The sequence below is a fragment of the Gossypium hirsutum genome, chromosome A13 (genome assembly GCF_007990345.1).
Source record: "Gossypium hirsutum isolate 1008001.06 chromosome A13, Gossypium_hirsutum_v2.1, whole genome shotgun sequence".
Classification (NCBI taxonomy): Eukaryota; Viridiplantae; Streptophyta; class Magnoliopsida; order Malvales; family Malvaceae; genus Gossypium; species Gossypium hirsutum.
In genome coordinates this window covers 54,127,203-54,148,339 of record NC_053436.1, presented here as the reverse complement: position 1 = coordinate 54,148,339, position 21,137 = coordinate 54,127,203, and the positions used below count along the sequence as shown (strand labels likewise).

The window sequence follows — 21,137 nt, the reverse complement described above, 5'->3', positions numbered from 1 at the left end:
ATCATGTCAAAAGGGTACAAGTACGTACACAAAGCTCATAAATATTGAGATTATGAATCGATGAGACCTCGGTAAGATGTGAATGAATGAATTATGATCATGACTCTTATTGTACATTATGCAAAGACATGGCTTAAAATGTAACTATGTATGAAAAATATTATGTTATGTGTATAATAATGTATGGCAAATGTTGTTAATTATTTACATGCAAACGTACTAAGCTTTATGCTTACGCCCCTTTCTTTTCCATTTCTTTATGGTGTCCCCTAGCTAGCTCAGGGACCGAAGGACGTCGGAGCTTGATTCACACTACCAAACTAATCTTTTGGGTATAGTGAATCTAAGTATTTTGAGTATGGCATGTATAGAGACTTGTTCTTTTTATTATATGTCATATTGGTGTAGTCAAATGTGTTGGCTTATGATGATATTGATTCATTTTGTATAAGGCCATGAGATGTGACTCATATTGATTATTGGATTGTAAACCTATTCATATATGCATGTATGTGCCTATGCAATTGTGATGTGGTTGGTTGTTGTGAATATGTGATGAGATGTGTTGTGGCCATGATTGTTTGTTGATGGAATTGTGAGTGAATGGCATGACGACAACTAAGGCATGAGTATGTTAAATGAAAGTAATCTACATCTCTTAGTGCATGCAAATTTATAAAATTTGGCTTGGCCAAGTATAAAGTCTTATGCATATTTTTGTAAAGATGAAATGATCACGGTCATGTCTTGTTTATGTATGTTTAAGTGCTCAAGTATGCCATGTTTAATTGCCTTTGAAGTCATGTATGTGTTTGTGTAAATATGGGTAGACATTGGCTTGGAAAATAGCCTCAAAGTTGTCAACATGGATAGACATACGGGTGTGTGTCTAGGCCGTGTGTGACATATGATCTGCCTCATGGGCGTCTGGTCTGGCCGTGTGTCCCCTGCACCCTAATTAGGTAAAATAGAATGCTATGTAGTAAACACACGAGAAGAGACATGGCCATGTGTCTCAGCCATGTGAAGGACACGGCCGCAGGACATGGGCATGTGCCCAGGCCGTGTGAAGTCTACACCTAATTTTTAGAATTTAATTTACCATACACCTAAGTACATCGGTGTATGACTTGGCCATGGGAGCCTAATTGTGTTGATGACGTCATAAACAGAGAGTTACACAGGCTGAGGACACGACTGTGTCCCAAGCCACAAGGGTGTGTGTGACCACACAACCTACACACATTGGCATGTGACCCTGTTTCATGAAAATTTTCTAAGTTTTCCCAAAGTTTTCTAAAGTTCTCAGTTTTGTCCCAATCTATACCCGATGTGTGTTTTGGGCTTTATAGGCCCATATAAGGGACAATCTGCATATGTATGAATGAATTTAATTGGAATGAAATTTTATGGCCCGATTTTGTATGTTGCTTGTGATTAAGTCCAGTAATGCCTTGTATCCTGTCCCGGTGTCGGGCACACGTAAGGGGTGCTACATTTAGTATGGTTTATTCGATTCTCGGACTAGCGTAGCATGTGTACGAGTTTAGCTATACATGCCATAAATGAATTATGATAGTGTGACTCCTAACCTTTTTAAATTGTGTTTTCATATTGTAATGGATTGTGATCGAGCTGAAGTCGATGATGTAGAAAGTAATGCACCGGCTCCCACTAAAAGGGAAGCCCCAGTTGAGAGTAGACCCGTGACCGTGAGTTAGGAAGGAGGAGAAGAGGCTAGGGAAGCCTTTCTCCACATGATGAATGCCTGGTATACGGAGTTCGTTCAAACGAACCCGAACCCGAATACTTAACCCCCTCTACCCCCACCTATTCCTCAGCCTATTCCTGTAACACCTCAAGGTATGGATTTATAAGGCTGAATAGACCTCTAGTGGATAAAATTCGAAAGCAAGGAGCCGAAAATTTTCGAGCTAGTATAGATGATGATCCCGAAAGGGTGGAGTTCTGGCTTGAGAATACCATCAGGGTATTTGATGAGTTAACATGCACACCTAAGGAATGCATGAAGTGTGTAGTATCACTCTTGAGAGACTCGACTTATCAGTTGTGGAACACCCTTGTGTTGGTTGCACCAAGGGAGAGAGTTCATTGGGAATTTTTCCAAGAGGAGTTTCGTAAGAAGTACATAAGTCAGAGGTTTATCGATCAGAAGCGAAAGGAATTTCTTGAGTTAAAACAGGGTCGAATGTCTGTAACGAAATATAAGCGTGAGTTTTTTAGACTTAGCAAGTACGCTTGGGAGTGTGTATCGACTAAGGCCATCATGTGTAAGAGGTTTGAGGATGGATTAAATGAAGACATCCGATTGCTGGTTGGCATCCTAGAATTAAAAGAGTTTGTTGTACTGGTTGAGAGAGCTTGCAAGGCTAAGGAATTGGCTAAAGAGAAAAGAAAAGCTGACTTTTAATATCAAGATTTGAAGAAGAGACAGATGAGTAAGTCACTGTAATCCTCATTTGAGAAACTGAGGGGGTTTAATACTCGATCAAGTGCTTCAGTTGGGTACTCAAATAGAAATAAGGGTAAGCAATACTCGATTTCAAAAGCTCAGACTACTTCAATTGCTTGTGTTGGTAAGGCTCCACCGACTAGACCAGAGTGGTCACAATGTGGTAGACGTCACCTCGGCGAGTGCCGAGTTAGTGATGGAGCTTGTTTTAAGTGTGGTTCCCAAGATCACTTCATTAGAGATTGCCCCGAGAGGGATAAAAAAGAGAAATTTTTGAGTGCAAGATTGGGTAATACTGCTCCTCGAGAGAGGCCAGAAAGAAATTTGGGAAATGGAGCAAGTAGCAAGGGTGCACCTAGAGATCCAACTGTGAGGCCCAAGGGTAGAGCACCTGCAAGAACTTATGTCATTCACGCTAGCGAAGAGGCTTCATCTATGGATGTGATTACGGGTACTTTTTCTCTCTATGATACTCATGTTGTCGCTTTGATTGATCCGGGATCTACCCAGTCGTATGTTTGTGTGAAATTGGTGTCTAGCATGAATATGCCTGTTGAGTCTACAGAATTTGTGATAAAAATGTCAAACCTTCTAGGCAAGTATGTGTTAGTTGACAAAGTATGTAAGGATTACCCTTTAATGATTAGAGGTCATTGTTTTTCGGCTATTCTTATGCTTTTTCTGTTTGACGAGTTTGATCTAATACTTGGTATAGATTGGTTGACCATGCATGATGTGGTGGTAAACTATGAAAGGAAAATCATTGAACTGAAATGTGAAAGTGGTGATATTCTTCGGGTTGAACATGATGAATCGGATAGCTTACCTTTAATGATTTCTTCTATGACAGCTCAGAAATGTATGAGAAAAGGTTGCAAAGCTTTTCTTGCCTTCATATTGAATAGAAAAAAGTCTGGGTTGAAAATTGAATCAGTGTCGGTAGTATGTGAGTATCTGGATGTGTTTCCGGAAGAGTTGCCAGGATTGCCTCATATTAGGGAAGTTGAGTTTGGTATTGAGTTAGTTCCTAGTACTACACCTATTTCGATCGCTCCGTATAGGATGGCTCTGATGGAGTTAAAGGAGTTGAAAGTTCAGTTACAAGAGTTATCGGATAAAGGTTTTGCAAGACCTAGTTATTCTCCGTGGGGAGCACTGGTACTATTTGTGAAGAAGAAGGATGGTTCAATGGGATTGTGTATAGACTACCGACAGCTCAATAAGGGAGCCACAGTGTTTTCAAAGATAGACTTGAGGTACGGTTACTACCAACTGAGAGTTAAGGAGTCTGATGTGCTGAAAACTGCATTTCGGACGAGGTATGGTCACTATGAATTTTTGGTTATGCCTTTTGGTTTAACGAATGCGCCTACAATATTTATGGATTTAATGAACCGAATTTTCTGACCATACTTGGATAAATTTGTGGTGGTTTTTATTGATGATATCCTGATTTATTCTCGTAATGAGACCAAGCATGCCAAGCACTTGAAAACTTTGAGAAACAAGCAGTTGTATGCTAAGTTTAGTAAAAGTGAATTTTGGCTTCGAGAAGTCGGGTTTTTGGGCCATATTATTTCGGGTGATGGTATTAGAGTTGACTCGAGGAATGTAACTGAGGTTAGAATATTTCTAGGGTTGGTCGGTTGTTACAAACTGTTTGTTAAAGGATTCTACATGATTACGAGGTTGTTACAGAAAGATGGCAAGTTCGAATGGATGGAAAAGTGCCAATAGAGTTTTGAGAAACTAAAGGAATTGTTGACTGAGGCACCGATTTTGAGTACACCTGAATCGGGAAAAGAATTTGTGGTTTATAGTGACGCATCTTTGGATGGATTGGGTTGTGTACTTATGCAAGAAGGCAAGGTGATAGCTTATGCCTCGAGGCAGCTGAAACTACATGAGAAGAATTATCCGACCCATGATTTGGAGCTAGCCGCCATTGTGTTTGCGTTGAAGATTTGGAGACACCATTTGTATGGCGAGAAATGTTGAGTATTCACTGACCATAAAAGTCTAAAGTACTTGATGACTCAAAAAGATTTGAACCTACGACAAAGGAGATGATTGGAGTTGTTAAAAGATTACGAGTTAGTGATTGATTATCACTCGGGAAAGGCGAACGTGGTCGCTGATGCTTTAAGTAGGAAGTCATTATTTGCTTTGAGGGCTATGAACACTCAGTTGGCCTTATCAGATGATGGTTCAATTCTATTTGAGTTAAGAGCTAGACCAATGTTTCTCCAAGAGATTTATGAAGCTCAGAAAAATAACGGTGATTTGCAAGCCAAAAGAGTACAATGTGAATCTGGCATGGAATCAAATTTTTAGATTAGTTTCGATGGTTGCTTGATGTTCTGAGATAGGATTTGTATTCCTAAGAATACTGAGTTGATTCAGAAGATTTTACATGAGGCCCATAGTGGTCGTTTGTCTATGCATTTGTGTAGTACTAAAATGTACAATGACTTGAAGAAATTGTATTGGTGGCCGAGTATGAAAAGAGATATTTCAAAGTTCATTTCGAGATGCTTGATTTGCCAACAAGTGAAAGACGAACACCAAGTACCTTCAGGCTTACTTTAGCCTGTGACGGTTCCCGAGTGGCAATGGGACCGTATTACTATAGTTTTCGTGACGGGTTTGCCTTTAATCCTGAGAAAGAAAAATGTTGTATGGGTTGTTATAGATCGGTTGACAAAGTCAGCTCACTTTATACCAGTACGTACCGACTGTTCACTTGATAAGTTAGTTGAATTGTATGTTTCTGAAATATTAAGATTGCACGTAGTACCTTTGTCGATTATATCGGATAGAGATCCGAGGTTCACTTTTCAGTTCTAGAAAAAGTTACAAGAAGCATTAGGTACGAAATTGAATTTTAGTACCGCTTTCCATCTGCAAACTGATGGTCAGTCTAAAAGGGTAATTCAGATTCTTGAGGATATGTTATAGTACTATGTTCTTGAGTTCGAAGGTAGTGGGGAAAAGTACTTACCGTTGGTAGAGTTTGCCTACAACAACAATTTTCAGTAGAGATTGAAAATGACACCTTATAAGGCATTGTATGGGCATAAGTGCTGAACGACTTTGTTTTAGACCTAACTCAGAGAAAATCAAATTCACGAAGTTGATTTAGTCAAAGAAATCGAAGAGAAACTGAAGATAATTTGTGATTGTTTGAAAGCTACTTTAGATAGACAGAAATCCTACGTGGATTTGAAACAGAAAGAGATTGAGTTTTAGGTCGGTAATAAGGTATTCCTAAAAGTATCTCGATGGAAAAAAGTCCTCAGATTTGGCCGGAAAGGCAAGCTAAGTTTTGCGTTTTATTGGACCATATGAGATTACCGAAAGGATAGGGCCGGTAGCATATTAGTTGGCTTTATCGCCCGAGTTGGAAAGAATCCATGATGTGTTCCAGATGTCTATTTTACACTGATACCGATCAGACCCTTCGCATGTGATTTCACCAACAGAGGTTGAGATTTGACCGGATATGACTTATAGTGAATAACCATTTAAGAATTTGGCTCGAGAAGTCAAACAATTGAGAAACCAAAATATTGCTCTTGTGAATGTATTATGGCAAAGACATGGGGTCGAAAAGGCTACATGGGAGACCGAGGAAAGCATGAGAAACCAATACCCAAACCTTTTCACTGGTAAGATTTCCGGGGACGAAAATCCCTAAAGGGGAGAGTTATAACATCTCAAATTAGGGCCTAGTCGAAACAGTGGTTTTGAGACCATAACTCTAAAGTAGAAATAATTATTTTATGATTCTTATGAGGTCTATGATATGATTGCAGCTTGTGTGAAAGTTTCGTAAAGAAATTCTATTGATAAAGTGTCCAGTTTGACATTTAGGACTAAATTGCAAAAGTTGCAAAATGTGAGTTCTAGAAGCTTTACGCATGAAATTGCCATGGATTATTAATTAGAGGTCCTTAAATAGTAATTTACCCAAATTCTATTTTATGGACAAAAATGAGCATGAATAGGAAAATTTTGAAAGAAATGCCTTAAGGGTATTTCTGTCAATTGGTTAATAAAAGAATAAAAAGGGAAAAATAAGTCAAATATTATGTCCATCTTTCTCCTTCTTAGTCGAAATTCTCAAGGAGCCATAGCTAGGGTTTTCTTCATCCTTTCAAGCTCAATTGTAAGTACACCCTAGCCCCATTTTTAATGTTCTTTATGTTTTTGGGATCTTTGAAGCATGATCTAGCTATTTCTACCATTATTTTGAACTAGGGTTCATTTTCAAAAACTTACCCATGTGTGACATGCATGTATTTTGGTGTTTAATGGAGGATTATGAAAGTTTGATGCATGATAAACATCTTTTACTAAGTGGTTCTTCATGAAAATACCTAAAAAGGACCTTTTTATAAAAGTTGTAAAATAGGAGTTTAAAAATCTGATTTGAAAGAAAATGTGGGTGATATAAGTATGATATAAGTTCGGCTAGGCTTGGGTATCAAAGAATATGAACACATTTAATTTTACAAGCCTAGGGGCTAAGTTGTAATTATGTGAAAGTTTAAGGGAAAAATTGTAATTTTTCCGAAGTATGATTTATGGACTATTTTGAACAATGTGATATCTAAATAAACAGAATTTTCTATTATAGATCAAGAAAAATGGAGTCCAGACCTAAACCGAGGAAGGAATAAGGTTGTGGACTAAATCGAGTAGTAGCCATATTTTAGATACCGAGGTAAGTTTGTGTGTAAATAATGCAACATTACATCATTATGTTTTTAATGCTTTAATATTGCATGAATTGTGTAATTGTCTCTGTAGATTTAATTAATGATGACTCGGTGACAATTTGATGAATTTTGATATTTTGAAACCCCAATTGAACCTTATGAATAGTTAGGATACAAGTGTCATGACATTAGGGTTGTGTACGATCCCATATAAGACCATGTCTAGGACATGGCTTTGGCATCGATATGGATCCCATGTAAGACCATGTTTGGGACATGACATTGGCATCGATCTACGATCCCACATAAGACCATGTCTGGGACATGGCATTGGCATCTATATGTGCTCCCATGTAAGGCCATATCTGGGATATGGCATTGGCATCCTACCATGTCTGTATCCTTTGGTAATTCCAAGTGGTTCAACGGGTAATCTAAAGATTATGTCAAAGAGATGACAAGGTATGATCATGAGTCTTATTGTACATTATGCAAATGACATGACTTAAAATGTAACTATGATACTTGATGACATTATAAAAAAAATTATCATGTTATGTGTATAATAATTTATGGCAAATTTTTTAATTATTTACATGCAAACTTACTAAGCTTTGTGATTACTCCCCTTTCTTTTCCATTTTTTTATAGTATCGCCAAGCTAGCTCGAGGATCGAAGGACGTCGGAGCTCGATTCACACTATCAAACTAATCTTTTGGGTATAGTGAATCTAAGCATTTTGAGTATTGCATGTATAGGGACTTGGTCTTTTTGTTATATGTCTTATTGGTTTAGCTAAAAGTATTGGCTTATGATGATATTGGTTCATTTTGTATAAGGCCATGAGATGTGGCTCATATTGATTATTAGGTTTTAAACATATTCATATATGCATGCATGTGCCTATGCAATTGTGATGTGGTTGGTTGTTGTGAGTTTGTGATGAGATGTGTTGCGGCTATCATTATTTGTTGATGAAATTGTGAGTGAATGGCATGATGACAACTAAGGCATGAGTATGTTAAATGAAAGTAATCTACATCTCTTAGTGCATGCAAATTTATAAAATTTGGCTTAACCAAGTATAAAGTGTGATGCATGTTTTTGTAAAGATGAAATGATCATGATCATGTCTTGTTTATGTACATTTAAGTTCTCATGTATGCCATGTTTAATTGCCTTTGAAATCATGTATGTGTTTGTGTAAATAAGGGTGGCAATTGGCTTGGAAAATAGCCTCAAAATTGTCTACATGGATAGACACATAGGCGTGTGTCTAGGCCGTGTGTGACACACAGTTTGCCCCATGGGTATGTGGTCCGGCCGTGTGTCCCCTACACTCTAATTAGGTAAAATAGAATGCTATGTAGTAAACACACGGGTAGAGACACAGCCATGTTTCTCAGTAGTGTGAAGGCCACGGCCACAGGACATGGGCGTGTGCCCAGGCCGTGTGAAGTCTGCACTTAATTGTTGGAATTTAATTTGCCACACAGTCTAAGCACACAGGCGTGTGACTTGGCCTTGGGACCCTAATTGTGTTGATGATGTCATAAACAGAGAGTTACACAGGCTGAGGACACAAACGTGTCCCAAGCCACACGGGCGTGTGTGACCACACAGCTTACCCACACGGGCGTGTGACCTTGTTTCATGAAAATTTTCTATGTTTTCCCAAAGTTTTCTAAAGTTCTCAGTTTAGTCCCGAACTATACCCGTTGTATGTTTTGGGCCTCGTAGGCCCATATAAGGGACAATCTTCATATGTATGAATGGATTTAATTGGAACGAAATTTTATGGCCTGGTTTTGTATGTTGCTTGTGATTAAGTCCGGTAATGCCTCGTATCCTGTCCTGGTGTCGAGCACGAGTAAGGGGTGTTATAGGTTTAGGCTACTACTATATTCCCTATTAACACATTGAATCATGTCCACAATTAATTATTCCAAACACTTACCAATATGTTTTCATTGAAAAGCTGAAAGCTCAAACTAGCTTTTACTTATCTTTATCTCTAGTTGTAGAAGGTCTTAACGAATTCGAGCTTTCAACATAATAATTCACACAACAATACATTAAAAAATTAGCTAAGGACTCACCATAAGCAATAAAAAACATAAGCCTAAGCTATGTTCTGATGTAGCTAAAACCTTTAACATAACCAACTTGAAATCTAAATATCTCGATCTACACTCAATCTTTTCGTCTAAAACCAATTCTGTTCATCTTATAATTCACCTACGATTAATTCCTGACCTTTAAACTATACTAAAATGCTCAGTTCATAGTATCGACTTTTTCGACATGTTTATGACAATTTTAATGAAAATTTATTAAAACATTAGAAATCTTTACTGAAACTTCAAATTAAGTTTAGAAACCTTTTAATCATGTCAAAAATAATTTAAAAACACTTTGAAACCACATTTTTACCTAAAATCTTGAAATTCACCATTAACGACCCAATTTTTGAATTTTATTAAAAATATGTGATTTAATGGCTACAAATTTAGTTTTAAAGACGAAATAAAATTTTAAACTATTTAGGAGTTGAATATTACCTTAGATGAAGAAGAATAGAGCGTCTGATCAAAAACTCAAAAAGACCCAAAAGCTTGATAATGGAGAAAACTATGGTGTTTTTGGTGTTTTGTCTTGGTTTCAATGGAGGCTTATAGCTTGAAGGGTGATAAAAATTGAAAGGGATTAGGAGTTGGAATTTAAAATAGTTTGGGAGAGTTGGGATAGCAAAGGGATGGCAAACACAAAACAAAAGGGAAGCTTTTACGCGGATAAAATTTTAGGTAGGGGTTAATTAGGTTGAATTTTAAAATTTGGTTTAACTTCTTCTTAAAAACTCTAAGTTTTGGCTCTGCTACAAATAATTTTTTTTCAAAATTAAAGGTATTGAAAATTCAATTTCAGAAATTGATTGAATTTTCTAAAAACCATAGTAAAAAACATTTCCGATAAACCATGTCGCAAAATTCCAAACACTCTAAGATTAAAATCCTTAAAATACCCCTAAAACTCCTAAGCCTTATTTTGGGGTGTTACAAATTTGATGTTATTCTCAGCATAGATTGGTTGATTGAATATGACACAGTGGTTAATTATAGACAAAAAAGGATTGCATTGAAATGTGAGAATGGTGAATCTATTAATGTTGAAACTTAAATAAGAAATTGTGCTACCAATATCATATCAACGTTATCAGACCAGGAAATGATCAAAATGGGTTGTGAATCTTACCTTGCTTATGTCTTAGATACTAACACTTTAAAATCGAAGATTGATCAAGTACCGACAGTTAATTAATTTACTGATGTATTTCTTGAAGAATTGTTAGGGTTAGCACCAGCCAGAGAGGTAGAATTTGTAATAGAAGTGGCACTTGAAACTGCTCCAATTTCAATTACTTCATATCAAATGGCTCCAACTGAATTGAAAGAGTTGACAGCACAGTTACAGGAATTATTAGATCGAGGGTTTATCCGACCGAGCATTTCGCCTTGGGTTGTTCTGGCTCTATTTGTGAAAAATAAAGATGGATTGATGAGATTGTTTATTGATTACAGAAAACTGAATAAGGTTATCAGAAAGAACAAATATTTGTTGTCTCATATTAATGATTTGTTCAACCAGTTGAAAGGAGCTACCATATTCTCAAAGATTTATCTCAAATCGGGTTATTATTAGCTTCAAGTTAAAGAAACCATTGTTTCAAAAACTACCTTCAAGACTAGTTATAAATACTACAAGTTTCTTGTAATGTCGTTTGGTTTGACTAATGCCCCAACTGCATTTATGGATTTGGTGAATCAGATATTTTAGTTGTATTTAGACAGATTTGTCATTCTATTTATCGATGACATATTAATATATTCGAAGAATGTAACTGAACATGATCAACATCTGAGAATATTTTGCAGACTCTACGAGAAAAAAATTTATTCGCCAAATTCAGTAAATGTGAGTTCTGGCTATGAGAAGTTATATTTCTGAGACATGTAATATCAACTGATGGTTTTTGTGTTGATTCGAATAAAGTTTTTGCAATTGTGAATTGGAACTCTCCGGGAAATGTTTTTGAGGTATGTAGCATTTTGGGTTTAGCCAGGTATTAACGATGATTCGTTAAAGGTTTCTCGATGATAGCATTACCATTAACGAAGTTGTTACAGAAAGATGTCAACTTTGTCTGGTCTAAAAGGTGTTAGCAAAGTTTGGAGCAGTTGAAAACCATGTTGATAGAAGCTTCAATATTGACTCAACTTGAATCTAAAAAAGAATTTTTGTTTATAGTGATGATTTGCTTAACGAGTTATGTTGTGTATTAATGTAGGACGGAAATGTTATAGCTTATTCTTCACAATAGCTTAAACCGCACGGAAAGAATTATCCTACTCATAACCTGGAGTTGGCTGTGATTGTGTTTGCATTGGAGATATGAAATATTATTTATATGGTGAGAAATGCAACATTTAACCGATGAAAAAAGCTTGAAGTATTTGATGACATAGAAAGAATTAAATCTACGACAATGTCGATAGTTAGAGTTGTTGAAACACTGTAACTTGATTATCGATTATCATCCAAGTAAAACAAATGTAATGGCTGATGCTTTGAGTTAGAAGTTTCTATTTTGTTTAAGAGTGATGAACATTTGCATGACTTTACAGTGTGATGGTTCCATTTTAGCTTAGTTGAGGACTAAATGTTGCGTGTAAATATAAAGTGCAAGTGTGCAAGTATACACGTCGAATCAAGTAACATAATGAAGATCAGATAGGATTAACTTGGTTAAGTTGCTGTTATGAAGTATGTGAATTACACTAAGGCAAAATAGTGACAGAAATGCAATGGCAATCAAAGTAATGATGATATGCGCAATATGTAAACAAACAAATATTTAAAAATATGCTATGGCAATGATACCAAGACAAAAATGAGAGGGTCTACGCTATTGAATGGAAAAGCTGGGATTACAAGGAATCTACCCTTATAAACCAATACCACCTTGGAAAAATCTTAATCAATTTACGGCTCATAATGGATTTAAAAGGGTCTTCTTCTTTTGAGAGCAAGACCAAATGATACCTTACCTAAGGAAATATATGTCTATAGACCTCAGATGTGATTCCCAGTACTAATTACTCTTCACTCTGTATGAACATTGCTCTATGTCTATAGACATAGATGAATGCACAATATGTTTATAAACATAATCTAATTCTGAAAAGGTTAGGTTAGTTGGACCATAATTGATTGATACGAGTGGTTTTTCGATGGAATGCCTATAGCAATCTCTAAACATAAAGCATCGTTCGTACAGAGTGAAGAGTAATCAGTACTGGGAATCACATCTAAGGTTTACGGACATATATTTCCTTAAGTAAGGTATCCTTAGGTCTTGGTCTCAAAAGAGGCAAACCATTTTAAATCCCAACCTGATGAGATTTAACTCATGGGTTGGTTAATGAAATCAGAATTCAAAATATCATTTAACATATTCAACAATTAATTTCGCAAAGAAGCAATTTAGGAAAATAAAAGAAGAACTTCAAGAAGCTTTCACCGATCCAGCCTAAACTTTAGTGGCGCCATGTCTTGCAAGGACCAGATTGACTGCATTCTTCTTCTCCCTCGTGTTCTGGTCTGCTTCTTAGCCACTACTGCCACCCTTATTTTTTCTCAAGATCTTTCCCCCAGAAAGACTCTCCAAAATTTGCTCTCTTTCAGAGTTCTTTCCTTTTGTTTTTATATTTTTGTTTTCTTCTGGTAGGTCCCTCAGTTCATGCTTTTTCACATCCTTTTTTAGGTAGATATTCTGGTAAAAATACAGCTAAGGCTGGTACACATTGAGTGCTGATTCGGTGTCTTACTGGCGTTTCCATGGCATTAGTGTTGGCAAACTGACCAACCTTTTGCCACGACAAAAATTCACTTATTTACTTCATTTTCCTCATTCTGCACCTACCACTCAAACATCAAATAAATCATTTCCACCCACAAGTGAAATTGATATATAATAACATTTAAGTCCAAGCTCTATGATGCAATGTTCTAAAAATAAGCTAATATAATACCCTAAAATGCAACTAAATTCACCTAAGTAGAATCATTTAACACAAGTCTAAATAACTGAAATATAGCTCTTTTCAAGAGTTATCACAGTCCAAACATGCCTCAAGCAAAATATGCGTAAATGCAAGAATTAGCATAGCAACATAATTACCTTTATACTGCCAAACCATATAGAACATATTTTTGTACTTCAGTTCTCAGCAATCTTCTGCATCTAAAAGTTTGTTCAAGCTTCATAAGCATATTTAGCAAAGGCAGTGCATAAAATATTGCCCTAAAAATAAAAAATCTAAATTTTTATGTAATTTCGACTATGATGTCTCCTAAATTACTTAGTTCATTTTTTAACCAAATTCAGTTTTCTTTTTAAACTTGGCATCTTGTATACTTTAATATGTATATGTCAATTTATTATAAATTTTTAGCTAGACAATCACAGTGGAGAGTACACCGAATTGCTGACTAATTAATCATGTCATAATTTGGGTGCGATTCACTCATGAAGCCAAGGCTTTTAACTTAGAAGTTGGATGGAGAAAACAACTATCTCTTTAGCTACTTAGCCTATTACTGCAATGAAGTGCCCCTAAACTATTTCTTATTATTATTTACACACTTTTACTAAAACCTGCTTTTCTAATCAACAACATAATGGAGCAAACAAAATTTTGCTAACCTATTTGACAATTTCAAGCATTGGAGTGTTGGAGTGTTTCATGGAATTTCTTTGATTTTTCTCCAAATTTTACTTAAAATTTTCCATTTTATTCATTATTGAGTATTTCCATTTTACTGAATTTAGCTTCAAGAATCTCTAAGTTTATGAAAGGAAACTTACTATAGACCAATTACAATAGAAGTTAGGGTATTGTATTTTTAGTTATCAATTTTCAATCAACTATCCTAATCTAAAATAACATAATCAACTATCACAATTTTCTAGATTTATTGAAGAGTTAATCTCCTCATCGAACATCATAGACAAACAAATACTCATCCAGTCTAAACAGTTCTTGGCATTATGTGTCAATATGGAATGAATGACAAAATGAACAAAAATACTAAAATGAAGATACCTAACTAAATATCTAATGCATCCTACATGCACAACACACCCCCAAACATAAGGGATGTATTGTCCTCAATGCATGAATAGACAAGAATCATAAAGGCAAAAACATATATATACAGAAAAGGATATGAAAAAAATTATGAATGCATTAATAATTTAAAGGCTTGTAGTTATGTTTTTGTGGTTACTTTAATTTATGCGGGTGGATTTGCGTGCAACATGCTTGTAGCACAGCTTTCATTTCAAGGCATTGATTAGCACTTCCTCCTCATCATCACCAGATTCGGTGAGGTCATCAATGAGTTGATTGATCTCCCGATCTTGTCCAAACATAGGTTCAGTCGATGGAGCTGGGACAGTAGCATTGCTATACATTTGTGGTGTAGGAGTTGGAGTTGCTTCTATTCCTTCCTCATTATCAGTCTCAATACTAACTATTTCAATTTTTTTCTTCTGCAAGTTCCTTTGCTTCTTGTCTTTTAGTATAGGGTGTGTAGGGATAGGGTCTATCACACCGGCCTCTACTTCACCTTCCCCTTCCTCTTCATCTGAACGCAGTTCTTTGGAAAGTTAGGAAATGTAGACATAGGCTTGGTAAAGTTCTTTTGAAGCAACCTCTTTATGGCAGCGTCTCTCCTTTCCACATAGGCCCATAATATGACCATTTTTTCTTGTGCCGTGCCAAGTCTATAGCAATCTGCAGTTGTTGAGTCTAAAATAGATTGAACTGCTTGTGCAAACTCTCAAAGGATTCGAGGACTTGCTATTCAAAGATGATGTTAGTAGTAGAGGTTGGTGCTATGGGACATATTGGGATAGAAGGGTAGTAACAAAACCAGAACATTGGTGCTATAGAAAATTCTCCCTTGAAAGGTTTGCAACAATTTGCTTTGTAATGACCTGTTTGTTTGGGATGACATCTTCATTGGCCTGGACAAATACATTCACACGTTGGCACAATGTGACGATGAGAAAGGGAAAATTAAGGCTCCCTACATTCTTCTGGGCACACCAATAGAATTCTTTGAATATGATTTTTCCTGTAACACCCCTATCCCGTAACCATCGCCAGAATAAGTAAGGGGCATTACCGGACTTGTAACTCATGACAGAACAGTAAAACTTTTTTTTTTAAGATCATTCATTTGGATAAACACTAAACATAGCCAGGGATAAAATGTAAACTTCTATAAGTAAACTTTCAAAAGATGTCATTTTCGCATGGCTTATATACAATAACCAAATTATTCTTTCGCTACTAGTCTATTCTATACATGCCATAAGATAATCCAATCTCATGGCTACCGTAATGGTAGATAGTGTGATGAAGTGCTGACGATCCCCGAGCTAGTAGTCAGAATCCACAACCTACAGACCAAAAACATGAACGAACAGAGTAAGCTTTCGTAAGCTTAGTAAGTTTTAAACAAAACGATAATTTTGTTGAATCAATGACGTTTTTCACATGTACTTAATCTAGATAAAATCTCATTTGACCCAATATACCTAACCAAAATTTCACATAATTTAATTCGCCTTTCTTTAGCCCTGAGCTTTAAGTCGCAAAGCATTTTCATTCAATATCTTTGGTCATTCATTTCAACTGTTCGATGAAGTTAATCTAGAGTTTCATCTCGAACTATAATATCAATAAACGCATCACTTAACTCTCACATATATATACTTTCGTACAATAGTGATCTAGATGGTCGAATATTTCCAAAGCACATTCTTCATCAACTGAAGATGGATTCACATGGTAAGCACATTCTTCACCAATTTACAACTTTCAATAATCCTTTCCACTTGTTCATAATCACATCCATATTTTCAAGTATTTCAACATGACAAGTACTAAATTTCTGTAGGCACCTAAAGAACCAAACATATTCCTTATTACATATACGTAAGTTTACAGAATATAATCCTTACCTTGTACTGGCACATCTAGCTGAACCCAACCCGTACTCAAATCATAAGGCCTTTGGGCAGAATATGCACTAATACATAAGAATATTTCATCCCATACTTCATTATACAAGCATACCATTACCAATTAGATCATTCTCATATTTGAAGTTATAATATTGATCACATTCACATACCTTTTTTATACTAATAATTCACTTTGAAATCAATCCACCGACGAGTAAGTAATACGTACCTGAACATCTTTAAATACGTAATACTTATTTGACGGTAACTTACTGCGGATACTCAATATCAAAGTCTTACTTGAATCTTCGGGTCTTCAAAACCCGGATATAGTACGAGCAGAAGCATACGGACATTAATTCAGAATAATATTCCCGCATAAAGCCTGCGAGATCTTAACCCGGATATAGTACTGGCACAAATGCCCTTCGGGACTTATCACATTTATACACTTTCACATCCATCACATTGGCCATTCGGCCTTATCACATATATACACCTTCACATCCATCACATCGGCCATTAGGTCTTATCTCATATATACACTTTCACATTCATCACATTGGCCATTCGGCCTTATCACATATATACACTTTCACATTCATCACATCGGCCATTAGGCCTTGTCACATATATACACTTTCACATTCATCACATTGGCCATTCGGCCTTATCACATATATACACTTTCACATTCATCACATTGGCCATTCGGCCTTATCACATATACATATCTTGTACATCAATTTCATCATAACAAAATTGACTAGGTATACTAGTCATTTACGGCTTATAGCTTCACTTTAATACGGATTTGGTACTCTGATTACCAATATTTAATCGATAGCTTATAAGCAACTCAAATAGTTTTATTAAGGTTTACAACATAATCACAAATTCAGCACAAGCTGTTTTTCCTGAGCAACAGTCATTAAATTATTCGTAAATGGAGCTACGAAACTCCAAATGAAGTGCCGTTAATTTTCCCTGAAAATAGACTCATGCATATTTTATCCAACAAATTTTCAGAATTTTTGGTTTGTCCAATCAATACCATATTTTTCTTAATTTTCCCCTATTTCACTGTTTGACTATTCTGACCACTCTTCACTACGAATCCAATTTCTCATTGTAAAAAATTCAAAATATGTTATAGTTTATTTAATTTGAAACTAGACTCACTAAGGCATCTAGCATATAAATTTTGTCTTTTAAAATTTTTTTTACAATTTATAATGATTTTCTAAAAACAGAACAGAGGATTACAGTGTCATTCTGCACTGTCTCACACAACTTTAAATATCTCATTATCGGAAATTCATTTGCTTACACGGTTTCTTTTATAAGAAACTAGACTCATTAAGCTTTAATTTCATGTTTTATTCAGCCTCTAATTCAAGTCCATAAATTTATGGTGATTTTCTAAAGTCACGTTACTGCTGCTGTCCTAAGCAGATTATTTCAAATTACACTTAAATTTCCAAGCTCAAACACTTAAGAACTTACCATTTGAGCTTAGAACATATCATGGCCCATCATATCTTATTAAATCAACTCAATATGTTCTATTATGATTGAATTTACTCAACGTTTAATCACTTAAAACTTACCCCGGATGTAACACCCCGTACCCGAGACCGTTGCCGGAGTCGAACGCGAGGTGCTAACAGACTTAATTACTTTGTTTTCACAGTTCATAAAAAAATTCCAGACAAGCTGGCTAACCGCGTCACTGTCGCCTTAAAAATCATATCTCGAGTTCAAAAACTCGAAAACTGATTCCGTAAATTTTCCCCGAAATTAGACTCATATATCCATCTGTGGATTTATTTCTAGAACTTTTGGTCGGGCCAATTTGTACAGTTTATTAGTTAAAGTCTCCCCTGATTCTGGGTTCGACTACTCTGACCTTCATGTATTCTGACTTGGATATCTCCCTGTACAGAGCTTCAATACTCATACCGTTTGTTTATAATGAAACTAGACTCAAATGGGAATCCATACATATAAGGCATGACTTCTAATTATCTCTGGATAATTTATGGTGAATTATCGAAGTCGAAACAGGAGATCCAGAAACCGTTCTGGCCCTGTTTCACGAGAACTTTAATATCTCTTAATATACTGTTCATATTATTGTTTCGTTACTTTCATATGAAAATAGATTCATCAAGGTTCGATTATATAATTTATTCACTATTTAATTCCATTCCTACAAATTTTTGTGATTTTTCAAATCCACACCACTGCTGCTGTCAGCATCTGTTTTCAAGGTAAACTTTACCTATTTCGTGGTTACCATGGACCAACTAGGGTTTTGTCATACATAGGTCCACATATGATCATATTTAGCCATTCCAATGGCTGATCATTTGCCCAACACTTCCATTCCAAACCATAGTCACATCATGAAACCATATATACATACATAAACACAAATGGTCTAATGCCATACTCCACTTCTACAAGCCATTTTCGCATGGCTGTACACACGTACATCACAAAAAGTGCTTAAAACAACAAGGGGTAGTCCTATACATGCCATATCCAGAGTTCAACTAAAAGAGTACCAAAAGAGCTTTGATAGTGTGGATGACTTCGACTTCGATGATCCCGAATCCGATAGCTAACGAACAAAATCTATAAAACAGAGAGCCAAAGCAACGGGGTAAGCATTTTAAAGCTTAGTAAGTTTCAAGTAATGAAATCGTCTTTGACTAAAGTATTACATTCACATAGCTAAATGAATCACTTTATTAATTCACATTCTCATAATCATACTTACTTCACACTTCATCAACATATACACACACAAGGTATCAACCTATCTAAAAGCCGAAAGTTCGTTAGTCGATTGAACGAATACTATTTAAAACGAATCGACTCTTCCGATGCACACGCAAACATACCTTATCGTTTGGGTTTTTCGAGCGTATTAATTGAATTTATTACAGCACAACACGCTCACCTTCGAACCCAAGTTTCTTCGGAATTTAGCCGGATATAACCACAAGCACAATTGCCTTTGGGTCTTAACCCGGGTATAGCAACTCGCACAAATGCCTTCGGGTCTTAGCCCGGATATATCAACTCGCACAAATGCCTTCAGGTCTTAGCCCGGATAAAATCACTAGCACAAATGCCTTCGGGTCTTAACCCGGATAAAATCACTAGCACAAATGCCTTCGGGTCTTAACCCGGATAAAATCACTAGCATAAATGCCTTCGGGACTTAGCCCAGATATCATTCAAATGCTCATGCACACATATATCAACAATCATGACACATCCATATTTCATTTTCGTTACTAAGGCTCAAACACAAAACATTTATTAAACCTTTCCAATTTCGGCTCAATAGCCACACACAAAGAGCATGATTTCAATGGCTATTCAAGTAGGGTCATTACTCGAAGACTTACCTCGGATGTTGTCGAACGACTTCAATGGCTATTCAATTACCTTTTCCTTCCCTTTATCGGATTTAGTTCCCCTTTGCTCTTGAGCTTAAGTTCAACAAATTTTAAAATAGTCATTAATCGACTATTCAAGTATTACTTTCAGAATAATATATATATTGATTCGACTTTCACACACATAGATTATAGTAAGCTTTATAAAAATCAATAAATAATTCATTAGCAAATTTTCATTAATGTTTACAACAAAATCACATATTCACTACGAGCTGTTTTCCTGAGCAGTAGTCACTAAATTATTTATAACTGGAGCTAAAAAACTCCAAATCACTTTCCGTTAATTTTCCCTGAATATAGACTCATATATATTCCATCCATAAAATTTTCAAAATTTTAGGCTTGGCCAATCACTACCAGATTTTTCTTAAAGTTTCCCCTGTTTCACTGTTTGACTAATCTGACCACTCTTCACTACGAATCAAATTTCTCATTTTACAGAATTCAAAATGTGTTTTATTTGATTTCATTTGAAACTAGACTCATTAAGGAGTTTAAGCATATAAATTTTATCTTATAATCATTTTTGTACAATTTATAATGATTTTCTAAAAACAGAACAGGGAATCTAGTAGTCATTTTGACTCAGCCCCACAATACTTCAAATATCTCAAGATCGGTAACTCTTTTGTTTTTATAGTTTCTTTTGTAAGAAAATAGACTCTTCAAGCTTTAATGACATAATTTACTCAGCTTCTAATTCAACTCCTACAAATTATGGCGATTTTCCAAAATCACCTTACTGCTGCTGTCCCCAAGCAGATTATTACCAAATCATATGCTAACATTTGCATTTCACCTTAGTAGCTAGCTTAGCAAACCTTAATTTAACATATAATTGTTCATAACACAATTAAAGCATCCTCTCCATTCCATCAATTCAAAACACATACATTGCCCAATAGTATCCAAAATCATATTCGGCCTTAGTACACATCTTGTTAGCCGATTTTTCTCCATTTAGCAACTAATGCACATATGTGCTCATTTGTTAGACTCTACTTCACCTAACTACCATTTTCTTTTTCATCCAAATAACATGAACAACAACCATTTCTTGAACATTTTCTCTTCAACAATTCTTCACAAAACATAAAGACTATAACCCAATCTCATCCTTTAATAACTAAAACCGAATGCTCAAGACACCACACCATTTCAAATTTTGGTCATGGGTTAAGCAAGGAACTTGATGACTAACAAAAAAAAATGCTAAAAATCCAAGAATCATCCTTGAACTTACCTTGATTTAGCTAACCACCATAGCTGAATTTTTCAAAGCTTTTCTCTTCTAGGTACGGCAATGAGGAGCAAGGATGGAGAAACTTTGGTTTCTCCTCCTATTAACTAGTATTTTATTAACCTTATTCCT

At 35.7% G+C, this 21,137-nt stretch overlaps 1 protein-coding gene across 1 annotated transcript; it reads left to right on the top strand.

Annotated features, from left to right (window-relative positions):
* The first annotated feature begins 1,619 nt into the window (after positions 1–1,619).
* LOC121212304 (uncharacterized) lies at positions 1,620–10,894 on the top strand. The gene is made up of 5 exons (XM_041084763.1): positions 1,620–1,712; positions 2,069–2,335; positions 2,603–2,924; positions 3,189–3,332; positions 10,545–10,894. Exons 1-5 carry the CDS (start codon positions 1,620–1,622, stop codon positions 10,892–10,894), a joined length of 1,176 nt encoding a protein of 391 aa, XP_040940697.1.
* Positions 10,895–21,137: the final 10,243 nt, after the last annotated feature.

Bases quoted from the DNA above. Each gene is read 5' to 3' on its own strand.
- LOC121212304 (XM_041084763.1), top strand. From the start codon at position 1,620: ATGGATTGTGATCGAGCTGAAGTCGATGATGTAGAAAGTAATGCACCG. The intron at 2,336-2,602 runs GTTGGCATCCTA...TGTGTTGGTAAG, and splicing joins ATGAAGACATCCGATTGCTG to GCTCCACCGACTAGACCAGA. The intron at 2,925-3,188 runs GTACTTTTTCTC...TACTTGGTATAG, and splicing joins ATCTATGGATGTGATTACGG to ATTGGTTGACCATGCATGAT.